Source organism: Esox lucius, chromosome 16, assembly GCF_011004845.1.
Source record: "Esox lucius isolate fEsoLuc1 chromosome 16, fEsoLuc1.pri, whole genome shotgun sequence".
In the NCBI taxonomy this organism is placed as follows: Eukaryota; Metazoa; Chordata; class Actinopteri; order Esociformes; family Esocidae; genus Esox; species Esox lucius.
In genome coordinates this window covers 26,287,150-26,299,588 of record NC_047584.1, presented here as the reverse complement: position 1 = coordinate 26,299,588, position 12,439 = coordinate 26,287,150, and the positions used below count along the sequence as shown (strand labels likewise).

Sequence of the window (12,439 nt, the reverse complement as noted above, 5' to 3'; positions counted from 1 at the left end):
TCCTAACGCTACTCCTTCATCTCTTTTTCAATCTCTCTACGGCTTCCTCTCTCTCTAGCTTTCTGCTCCTCTCTGACAGTCATTCCTGGTGTTCTTCAGGGTTGGTAATCAGTGGTTTTATGTGCAGACATCGGGATCCTGCCTGGACAACAAACCCCACCCATAACATTAGACGGTTACTCTATCTTCTCTCCCTCCATCCCATGTTCAGCCCTTCTATCCATCTACCTGACTATGTGAATGTCTGGCTCTTTGATCAGAGAGAGGAGAACACTGATCATTATTTTCCTGTCATTCATATGAATATACATCACAGTTAATCTACTGAAATGTGTGTGTGTGTGTCTTGCCCACAGGACAGACAGTTATCACTATGACTATTGCCCACAGGACAGACAGTTATCACTATGACTATTGCCCACAGGACAGACAGTTATCACTATGACTATTGCCCACAGGACAGACAGTTATCACTATGACTATTGCCCACAGGACAGACAGTTATCACTATGACTATTGCCCACAGGACAGACAGTTATCACTATGACTATTGCCCACAGGACAGACAGTAATCACTATGACTATTGCCCACAGGACAGACAGTTATCACTATGACTATTGCACACAGGACAGACAGTTATCACTATGACTATTGCACAAAGGACAGACAGTTATCACTATGACTATTGCACATAGGACAGACAGTAATCACTATGACTATTGCACACAGGACAGACAGTAATCACTATGACTATTGCACACAGGACAGACAGTAATCACTATGACTATTGCACACAGGACAGACAGTTATCACTATGACTATTTCCCACAGGACAGACAGTAATCACTATGACTATTGTCCACAGCACAGTTATCACTATGACTATTGCCCACAGGACAGACAGTAATCACTATGACTATTGCCCACAGGACAGACAGTAATCACTATGACTATTGTCCACAGGACAGACAGTAATCACTATGACTATTGCCCACAGGACAGACAGTTACAGTATCAATGACAATTCCCCACCGTGCGTAGGAATCAAGAAAAGGAGGAACAGATTAATACACATTTCTACACTGGCCGTCTGTCACTTTCCTACAGAGGAGACCCCATCAGAGAATGAGGCAATGCGTCTTGACAGGTATTCACACACGTTACCCACACATAAAAATAAACATGTAGGAACAATAACAAACCCTAACATCAACATAATATGCCAGTCACTAAAACAACAAATAGTCACTTAAAAAATATGACATTTCTACCTTTAGTCTTCAGCACCACATAGTTCTGCTTTAGGGGCTAATCTACGTGTGTGTGTGTGTGTTTGCGTGTGTGTTCTGCTCTTGGCTCCCAGTACCTCAGTCAATGCTGCGCTCCAGTAGTTCTCTCAGTGAGCCCGTAGCAGCATGGATGTTCAGCTTAACTCCACTATGACAGAGGAACGCCTGCCCACCGCTAAATACATTCCCAACTGCATTTACATTCTAATTATTCATGCTAATCTGCCGCTACGCTAGTAGTGTGTGTCTCAAGTCAAGACTGTGTGTGATGTGTCCATTGAAATCTACAGTACTCGTGATGTCAGAATGCTGTGTGTGCATGTGAGTGTGTGTGGTTTTGTTTGTGTGTGTGTGTGTGTGTGTGGGGGGGGGGGGTGGGTGGATGTGGCACATACCCCTTGGCTCTACATGAATAAAGCATTCTTTATTTACATTCTACATGTTTGTCATTTAGCAGATATTTTCCCGCCCACACCAGCCTCTCATTGAGCTGCGCATCACTTGTCTTCCAGCAAGGATGGAAATCACCGCCTTGTCTCTGACATCCCCCTGCACACGCTTAACAACTGGCCATAGCTCTGACGCGTGCGTGTCTGTGTGTGTTTGAATGCTATGTTTGCTCATTCCACGAGAAAGGCTGTCTCCGCCGTGATTCCGTCGGTACGTGCGCGCGCGTTCACCCAGGCTTGTGACAGGGATGACATCAGCGGCCGCGTGCGCTCCTTCGCCACGCACACTCACCCACAGTCTTCACAGTGATGGCCTTAGTGGCCGACTTCTCCCCTATCTTCTCCCAGGTCTGCTCTGGTTCCGCCCCAACCGCCAGCCACTCGGTTGCCGTGCAGCGGTACATCCCCTCGTCTCCCGGGACGGCGTTGTAGACGGACAGGGTGTAGGTGTCCTCCCGCACCCTCTCCACCCGGATTTCCCCGTAGCTGGAGCGCTCCCTGTAGCCGGGCCCCGGGCGGACGGTGCCGTCGCGGCCCACCGAAGCGAGTTCCTGTGGTGGGGCGGAGCCCTGCTTCTCGCTCCACTGCCAGGCCACAGAGAGGGGGCCGGTGGTGGAGCGGACGGAGCAGGCCAACTGGACAATGTCCCCCTCCTGGACCTCTGACGAGTTACTGGACAGGGACACTGTGATGTTACTCTCTGGTGGAGGGACGGAGGAGTGGGGAGAGAGAGTGGGAGAGGCGGGGGGGGGGGGGGGATTCAATGGGAGACAGAAAGGGAGGGTGAAGTGTGCAGAGAGGGTAGAAGACAAAACAAAGAAAAATTTGTCAGAGTTGATCAAAACCTCTCAGATATTTTATTCTGACAAAAATTCATTTCAAAAATTGAAATGAAACAACAGGGATTCATGTTGAGAAATGAATGGAGAACTAACAGAGCCCCGGCAGTGCGGCGCCTCCCGGTTATACTGACAGTACTGACCAAACGGGTCCGTGCATTTACAGTGTACGGCAGCGGCCTTTGTGTTTTGGCGGAGATGATCACTGCTCCGGGCCGTGGGATGCAGCGCGGGAGTGTCGGAGGGTTAACAAATCCCAGCGCTGCCACTGAACGAAAGGCAGCAGCTGCCCCGGTCTCACCCAGGGCTTAGGGGCTGGCCCGCGGATCGCTCGGCTCAGCGTCTAAAGAATTCTCCCTCAGAAGAAAGTGCAGGATAGTAGGATAAGAGTGTTCAGCCGTCCATCCTGCACTTTAAAACAAGCCCGCGCTCCTCGCATCACATCAGTGCCTTTATACGAAGAGCCTGGTGGAGCACTGCAACCCCCCCCCCACCCCCCCCAGGCACCCATTAACCCCAGGGGTGATTCTCATCTCCCCTTCCCACCCACCCTTCACCCTCCCTCCTGAGAGCTAACCAGCCCTCCTAACAAGCCCTAGCCCTGGGAGAATAGAGAGGGAAGCAGCCTTCACATGTGGCTTTCACACTTAAATGAACAAAGGGAAGGATTCCATCCCTCGCTCTTGTCTCACTCCCTCTGTATTTCAATTTCACCCCAGCGTTTTCTGTAGTTAAATACATTATACATTCTCTGTCTCTCAGCTCTCAAGTGTCAGTGTGGATGTTTGCGAACGTCACACATGTTTAAGCAGGCAGAGAGTGTCTTTTTACTCTCCCAACCTGGCTGTTTCTCCTCTCAGTCTCCTCCTTCTTCATTCTCTTCTCTCCATGGTCTCTCTGTGTGTTCCTTTTCCTCCGCTCATCCTCCTTTATGTTCATTTTATTCTCTCTTATGTCGCCATTTTTTCCTGTGTGTGTGTGTGTGTTTCTCTCCCCTTTGCCTTTCTTTCCACTGCATATCTCTCTTTCTCTCTGTCTTTTCTATCTGTGTGTGTTTGGACTCCCCTGGTAAACTCAGGCTTCAGGATTGATTTGTCAGCCCTGTTTACATATTTGTCTCCCCTCCTCCCGCCCAGCTGGCCCCACACCTCTCACCCCCTCTCCTGTTACCCATCGCCTTCATCAGGGCTATGCTGAGTGTGCTCTTTAATTGGTCCAAATACAGGCTGGGATTTAGGGCTGGGTGGGTCTGGGGCATTGTCCATTTAAGGGAATCACAATCCTCTAACTCCTCCATCACCCACCAACACCGCAGTCCCCAAACACCCTGCTGTATCCATTGTTATTACACTGTAAAAACTCCACCAAATGCAAATTGAACCTCCTTTGTCCTGGAAACAAAAGGTGGCATTAGGGAGCATCCCTTGGGATTACTGGGCTTTGTTTTTGGGTCAGTTTGAGCAGGAGAGGGTTGAGGTGGGGGTGCTTGTCTAATGTCAGGGTGGATGAAGGGGGAGGATGCTGGCATATTTACTGAGTTGCGGTGGGTCGTTATTGTGTTTTCATGCTGACAGCAGTGGGCTTTAGCATTCAAAGATCAGCCCTCAGAGAAACAGAGAGAGCAAGAGAAAGACAGTGAGAGAGCAAGAAAGAGAAAGAAACCAAGACAGAGTAAAAAAGTGAAAGAAAACGAGTGAGCAAGGAAGAGAAAGAGATAGTGAGGAGGGAGCAGACAGGAGAGGAGTTGCTAGTGCACAGAGAAAACATCAGGACAGAACGAGAACCAGAGAGGAATAGAACACATCAGGACAGAATGATAACCAGAGAGGAATAGAACACATCAGGACAGAAAGAGAACCAGAGAGGAATAGAACACATCAGGACAGAAAGAGAACCAGAGAGGAATAGAACACATCACGACAGAACGAGAACCAGAGAGGAATAGAACACATCAGGACAGAATGAGAACCAGAGAGGAATAGAACACATCAGGACAGAACGAGAACCAGAGAGGAATAGAACACATCAGGACAGAACGAGAACCAGAGAGGAATAGAACACATCAGGACAGAATGAGAATTCCAGAGAGGAATAGAAAATCGGCCACTGGAGGTTTTTGAGGTGTTGTATTAGACTTCTTATACATCACCTCCAGCACGCCTCTAGCGGCCAACCCACTGAAAGCCCAGCTGAGTCCTTCAGCCCCGGCAGAATACAGTAATTTAGCTTGGGGATCCATTAGTGGGCCCTCGAGAGGCTGTCCCCCTTCTATCTCTCTCTCTCTCTCTCTTCTCTCTCACGTTCTCTCTCACACACTCATTTCACGGCTGTTAGCTCCTCTCCTCTTGGTCTCTACAGTTCTCTCCATTATCCAAGCTGGCGGCGTACACTCACTCACAGCCGCAAGCTGAGCTGAGGAAATGTGAAGAACCATAATACTGCATTACCAATCTTTAGCAATCCACTCACACAGATAATAGTGGGGGAATGAAAAGTGGCTTTATTCTCTGTGTGAGTCACAACCCAATAGAGGCTCTGTTGTTCTCTGGGAGAGAACCACCTGACCTCAGAGACACAGAGTGGAGGCTCTGGGTGTACGCATTAATGTATACCATTTAAAGGAAATACTATTATTAAACGAGCCAATGAGATGTTTACCAACTGACCGAAGGACCAATGGGTGACCTCGTTACTAACCCAGGGGCCAACGGGGTGTGGATACTCACTGACGGGCTGCACTGTGATTTGAACGTTGCGTGACCTCTTGCTTCGGTCTATGAAGTCCCCAGTGGGCGTCTTCTCCCTCTCTGTGACCCTACAGATGTATTTCCCAGAATCCTCGGGACGGAGGTGTTGTAGCTTAAGCAGGTGGACCGCGGGGCTCTCCTTGCGCACAGTCATGTGACCAGCGGCCTCGCGCGCCACGTAGTCGGGTCCCAGGACGGGCACAGCGCTGGGCCCAATCACGGCCACCGGCGAGCTGCTGAACACCCACGACACCGAGAAGAAGCGTTCGGGAACGCTCTGGGCATCGATGGTGCAGCGCAGTTCCAGCGGCTCGCCCGCCGTGAAGGACCGCCGCTCCGTGCTCACCTGGATAGAGAAGTCCCGATCTGGAAAGGAGAGAAATAAATCAGTTACAAAATCAGTTACAAGGCAACATGTAGGCAGAGTTCAGGGTCAACACATTCACACTCTTATCCCAAATCAAAGGAGAAGTACTTTTATTTTCACCTAGAGGCGAGGGGGAGGGAGACAGGACAATGGGAATTCCTCACTGCAATGTTTAGCATAATTATGTTTTAAGCTTTGTAAGGATCGCCAAAGGACAGACAGAGGATGACAGAGAGAGGTCTACTTTTAGCTTTGATTTAGTTGCATTATCTTATGTTCCCTTTTCTTTCTAAAACACGAGCATCACACTACCACTTCCTGTTCTTAATGTCTACTGCCCACCATCACTTCCTGTTCTTAATGTCTACTGCCCCCCACCACTTCCTGTTCTTAATGTCTACTGCCCCCCACCACTTCCTGTTCTTAATGTCTACTGCCCCCCACCACTTCCTGTTCTTAATGTCTACTGCCCCCCACCACTTCCTGTTCTTAATGTCTACTGCCCCCACCACTTCCTGTTCTTAATGTCTACTGCCCCCACCACTTCCTGTTCTTAATGTCTACTGCCCCCCACCACTTCCTGTTCTTAATGTCTACTGCCCCCCACCACTTCCTGTTCTTAATGTCTACTGCCCCCCACCACTTCCTGTTCTTAATGTCTACTGCCCCCCACCACTTCCTGTTCTTAATGTCTACTGCCCCCCACCACTTCCTGTTCTTAATATCTACTGCCCCCCACCACTTCCTGTTCTTAATGTCTACTGCCCTGTCACACTGACAGCAGAGAGAGGAAGAGAAGGATCGGATATCGAGGACGGAGTCAGCCAGTGTCCACAGTAAAGCCCGGCTCCTCCGTCTCTTCCTCTTCTCCCCTTGGTTTCACCTCCAACACCAAAACACAGCTAATTAACATTCTCCCCAGCAGACCAAAAAAGCAGAGCCGCTCCACTCGTCTCTCTCGCTCTTCTGCTGCTTTAGACTAAAGAGAGAGGAGACGGAGCAGACACTGGAAGCGCTGCCTTCCCTGCCCACACCTATTTGACTGGGCTCCCAATTACAGATGCACGCATGTGGCGGCGCTGCCCTTTTATTTACAGTATTAATTTCCAACATGACGAGCGACAGCGTGCCGTGCTCTCCTCTCCGCCTGGCTCACTGTAAGAGGTGCTAGCCCCTGGCTGTAATTAGAAGACTTTAAAGAGACTTTGTGAGGAAAGACAGTCATGTAGAGAAGTTCAAAGACTGCAGTTTGCCTTGGTAACGCTTGTTATGCTGTCAGAGTATGGGGCAGAGGGAGTGGGGGGGGGGGGGGGGGCTGTTAACACACAGAAACACACAAATAGTGTTCCTTTATGCTGGTCCCTTGTCTTTGTCTCTAAAATATCACGGTCTTACAATGACCTCTGTTTTACAAGGACACTGTCTTACAAATACATCTTCTAAAAGACGACTGATTTTCAAGGACACTATCTTTTAAGGAAACCTACTTTACATGGACAGTGTTACAATGGCCACTGCTTTAAAGCAGACAGTCTTCCCATGGCTGCTACTTTACCAGGACACATTCTTACAATGAACCGTGCTTTACAAGGACACTGTCTTACAATGAACCGTGCTTTACAAGGACACTGTCTTACAATGAACCGTGCTTTACAAGGACACATTCTTACAATGAACCGTGCTTTACAAGGACACTGTCTTACAATGAACTGTGCTTTACAAGGACACTGTCTTACAATGAACTGTGCTTTACAAGGACACTGTCTTACAATGAACTGTGCTTTACAAGGACACTGTCTTACAATGAACTGTGCTTTACAAGGACACTGTCTTACAAATCAACGTTCTTTACAAGGACACATTCTTACAATGAACTGTGCTTTACAAGGACACTGTCTTACAATGAACCGTGCTTTACAAGGACACTGTCTTACAATGAACCGTGCTTTACAAGGACACTGTCTTACAATGAACCGTGCTTTACAAGGACACTGTCTTACAATGAACCGTGCTTTACAAGGACACTGTCTTACAATGAACCGTGCTTTACAAGGACACTGTCTTACGCATACACCTGCTTCACAAAGACGCTGCGTTACGAGGTCACTTAACTTGGACATCAACAACCAACATGGCCATGGGAAACTGCGATGGCTGGAAATGTGTAGGCACTATCACAACTTGTCTGCACAAAATTTGAAACATTTTGCTAAGATTTGTCCTAATGACTACCGCACGGAATTGTGTCACGGCAATACTGAGAGGTGAGAGGAGCTAAATGGGGAGACAGCACCTGTCAACGTCTGTAACAAGATAAATGTGAAAAGTGAGAGAACATAGACAATCAGATGCAGTGAGAGTGAGACACTGAAAGAAACTGCAGAAAACAAAAAAAGAAAAAAGACAGGAGTTAGGGAGAGCGAAAGTTGGGGAAAGAGAGAGAGAGAGAGCAGAGAGATGTGAAGTGAAAAGTTAAAAGGGAGGAAGAGGGTATAAAAACAGTGAAAGGCAAGAGGGTAGAGCACAATGAGGAAGAGGAAATAATAAAAAAGGTTTAGCGAGAGTGGAAGATATGTAGAGGGAGAATGTGATGAGGATGAAGGAGGGGAAGGAAGAGAGGACCATTAACATTCGGTCCATGTTCAGATGCTCTCCTCTGTGACGGTGGGTGATTAGGCAGTGATGGGTCCGCCTCAGGATCTCCTCTTCCTCTGCTTAATACACACAGCTTAATGAAGGAGCTACACATGCACACTGAGGAGATTCACGCGCCCCACCCTGCCCTACTCCCTTTGACACGCTACACTCTCATCCATTATAGATTAGAGGCGAGGGAGAGAGAGAGAGAGAGAGGGAGAGGGAGAGAGAGAGAGAGAGAAGGAGAGGGAGGGAGGGAAAGCGAGAGTGGGAGAGAGAGAGGGAGGGAGTGGGAGAGAGAGAGAGAGGGAGAGAGAGAGAGAGGGAGAGAGAGAGAGAGAGAGAGAGAGAGAGAGAGGGAGAGAGAGAGAGAGAGAGGGAGTGGGAGAGTGAGAGAAAGAGAGAGAGAGAAATAGAGAGAGAGGGAGAGAGAGAGAGAGAGAGAGAGAGGGGGAGTGGGAGAGAGAGAGAGAGAACCCTTAGTTCCTCTCCTAGCTGACTTAACGCTTTTCTAACAGACCGTGTTCATATCGAACATCCTGTGATCACAGTCATGGGTGTCATCAACCAATGGATGTTGAGGGATCCCTGCACGGGAGGGAAATAAAATGTTGCCGCTAACCAATCAATGACTCCACCGCCGTCATGCAAATAATCAGGCATCCATCCCCACAGATGTACAGTAATAGATCCACAGCAATGGATTTACAGTAATAGATGTACAGTTATGTACTGTAACAGCATTGGTGGTGTGGAAAGAGGCCTTGTATTTAATGAGCACCGTCTCTGTTCTGGTTCCTTGTCCGGCAGGTTATGGAGGTCAGCAGCTTATTATCAGGTCATTACCATAACAAGCAGACTCTTATTCCTCTCCCTCCCTCTGTGTTGCCTGTTCCTACTGGCCTTTATCCCAACCCCCCTCCCCTACAACTGTCTTGGGGGACGGGGGTTCCCAAGTCATAGCGGTGTCTTTTGTGTACAGTGGACTAGTCTAGACATAATGCCTGTGTTTCACTGTAGGACACAAAGGCAACACTGATGAGTAGAAATCACCTTTGACCTCTGACTTTAAGGTCACAATGCCTAATGAGATGACGCACTGCTATAAGCCTGAAGCACTAAGCATTAACAACTGCCTGCGTGTCTTTGTGTGTGCCTCTGTCAATGTGTGTTTGTGACCTCTGACCCTTACAACAGTCGGGATAAGTGTTTCCTGCCGTGTCCGGACGTACTGAAGAAAACCCGTTCCTATGGGTTTGGGAACTCCTTCCTGGTGCTCTAGTGAGATAGTGATTTGTGCCGTGTGTATGGGGCCAGAGTCACAAACACACACACACTAAATATTGTATTCCAATCCCAAATTGGATTTTGTATTCAAACAGGATTCCAACATGACCACTGTCTTAATGGGCATGGACACTCAAAGGCCACGCACGTACGCGCGCGCCTCCATTTCGCCCTACTCACCCGTGGGCTGTATCCGTAGCTGGGTCTTGTTGGCCTGCTTGCGGGTCATGGCGAACCAGCTGCCGTCCGTGTCCTGGATCCACTCGGCCGCCTGGCAGTAGAGCAGGCCCTGGTCGACGGGCTGCAGCCTGTGGATGGTCAGCCTGTAGGACGTGGCGCTGGTCTTATCCAGCCTCAGGTCCCCGGCGCCCATCCTCTGCTTGTAGGGCCCGCCGGCCCGCAGGACGAAGTCCCGGGACAGGGTGAGGATCTCCTGGGGCGGCGCGGCGGCGTCCTCTGGGGAGCGCATGTACCAGCCGACGGACAAGTGCGTGTGCTGCTCCGTCTCCCGGGAAACCTCGCAGTTGAGCTGCAGCGTGTCGCCTTCCACCTGGGCGAGGGTCTGTGCCGGCGCGGTGACGGCCAGGGAGTCGGGGATGACTGTGGGAGGAGAGGGGAGAAGGATGAGTGCCACATTAGCGTCCCGGTGACTCTGGGATACAGCTGCCTGTTTGGTTGGAGCAGTGAATCAAAGTTCTGGGTTTACCTTCCCTCGTATTCAAGGCAACACTTACATGTCAGCTTTATGACGATAAAGATGAAGGCATTTTAGTTGGTCTTGTCACATTTCTATGACTTGCTATTACATCAGTTGACACATTGTACAGAAACCAAGTGTCTGATTCAAAACTACTTAACCCTAACCCTAACATAACCCTAAACCTAACCCATAAGCATGTGAACGTATTTGGATTAGTCAGGACCTATTCTTTGCATTATCTCACACACATTAAATATACACACCATCTATTTGAAAACAGGACACACTCATCCTTGGAAAACACACATTAAAAGAACACATTCAACCTCAGCGAACACGTTCAGCATTAGAAAACACATTCAGGCATTAGAGAATGTATTCAGCATTAACTGCTGTAGCTGACAACAGAGTCAAACCTGGTTGGTTAAGAACAGATTGGCAGAGAGGCCGAGGGAGAGCGAGAAGGAAAAAGAGAGGGAAAGAGAGGAGACATGTCAGGTTTTGGAGAGAGGACTTAAACCAGAAATAAACCCCTTGTTGCTCTAGCGACGGGGCTCGGCAGGTGGCAGGATTATTCTGGGATGTAAGATGGTGAAATGTCCCAGCAGCAGTCAGACCGTGTGTGTCTTCTGAGAGGGAATGACTGTGCAGTGTTAATACTTGATCTGTCTGTCTGCTTGTGTGTGTGTATGTCAGTCGGTTGTATTCATATCCTGTTATGGTCCAATTATCTCAGTAGGAAATGGCTCCTCAAACCGGTCAGAGGCTGTGAGGGCTGTGATGTGGTTTAGGTTTAAATGACTGAGACCAGAGTGTCCTTTCTCTCTGTCTCTGTGTCTCTCTCTCTGATCTCTATTTCTCTTTCTCTCAATATCTCTCTGGTTTTCTCTTCCCCTCTCTCTCTCTGTGGTGTGTGTGTGTGTGTGTGTGTGTGTGTTTGTAAAGACATCAGTGTGTGCTACCATGGGCAGCAGCAATCATTCTTTTAGCTGGCCTGGACAGATGACTGTGGGTGGAATAATAGTGGGTCTGGGCGCAGGCCTTCCAGCAGGACTGTGGGGTATTGTCAGGCCTGGGCCAAAATGCTTGGCTATTCAAGGTCTTTGTCAAGATGTATGATATTGGAGTGCATTGTGCAGCAGACACATGGTGTTGGAGTGCTTTGTGGATGCATGGCTACGGAGACACTGAAGAATTGTAATTGTGGAGTTAAACATGTGCTGGTTCCCAGCATTGTATCCATTTATCCTGAAGTTATCCTGGTTTAAGTACAGATACTAGAAACAGCTTGATCCCAATCTCTCTTGGCTAACTCTCTGTGTGTGTGATAGAGTGTGCGTACGGTCTTGGTTATACATGTAATGGGGTCCCCACAAAGATAATTCGGTACCCACCAGGGTTTTTAGTCCCACGCAAGGAAAGAGACTACACGTTCGCCAGTGTTTTGCCTTCTATGTTTTGGATGTCTTCCTCACAAATATGGAAGGAAAACGAATGTAAAAGAATGAATGTTAGTGTTTTATAAAATCCTGTGTTGGCACTAGAGTAACACAAACGGAACCGGAGAGGTACCTTGAGAGGAGACAGCTGAAGGAGGTTCTTTATGGAGGACTCCAGAGTGCCAGGTAGGGAGAGAAGGTTCAAAGGCATGATGGAGCTATAACAAGGGCCTCACAGGCTGTGTAAGAGGCTTGCACCCCAATCAACGGGGAGGGTGAGAGCGAAGGAACGAGAGAGGGAGTGAGGGAGAGCGAGAGAGAGCGCTCACTCGTTCCAAAACAACCCTCCTACGTTACAGCCTCCTGTTGCCATAACAACCCACCTACTCTACACTACCGAGGTCCCCCCTAAAACAGCCTGGCGTTGCCATAACAACCCCTCCACACCTCCTACATATCGTTCCCCTGATCCCCACACAAAGACTCAGGATAAATGCCAAATTAAAACAGCCTTCTCGGTTGCGTCTGGTTCGTAAACAGCTGGGTTGGCTTGGCTGACACAAAAACACAAATACAGTACCTCCACCTACTCTATCCAAGGCCATTTAAATTGTGTGTGGAACAGTCCGAACAAACCGGACGACCAATCAGACACGATCCACAGGGGTTGTGGGGTCAGAACCC

At 48.8% G+C, this 12,439-nt stretch overlaps 1 protein-coding gene across 3 annotated transcripts in view; it reads right to left on the bottom strand.

Moving 5' to 3' along the window:
* igsf3 (immunoglobulin superfamily, member 3) overlaps positions 1 to 12,439 on the bottom strand; it is an 88,161-nt gene that overhangs the window by 42,484 nt on the left and 33,238 nt on the right. For all 3 annotated transcript variants that reach the window (XM_010904558.3, XM_010904555.4, XM_010904557.3), the window contains exons 3-5: positions 9,797 to 10,216; positions 5,305 to 5,691; positions 2,032 to 2,439 (exon numbers count right to left, since the gene is read on the bottom strand). In XM_010904558.3, the coding sequence (XP_010902860.1) occupies positions 2,032 to 2,439; positions 5,305 to 5,691; positions 9,797 to 10,216 (1,215 nt within the window). The remainder of the gene's footprint in view (positions 1 to 2,031; positions 2,440 to 5,304; positions 5,692 to 9,796; positions 10,217 to 12,439) is intronic.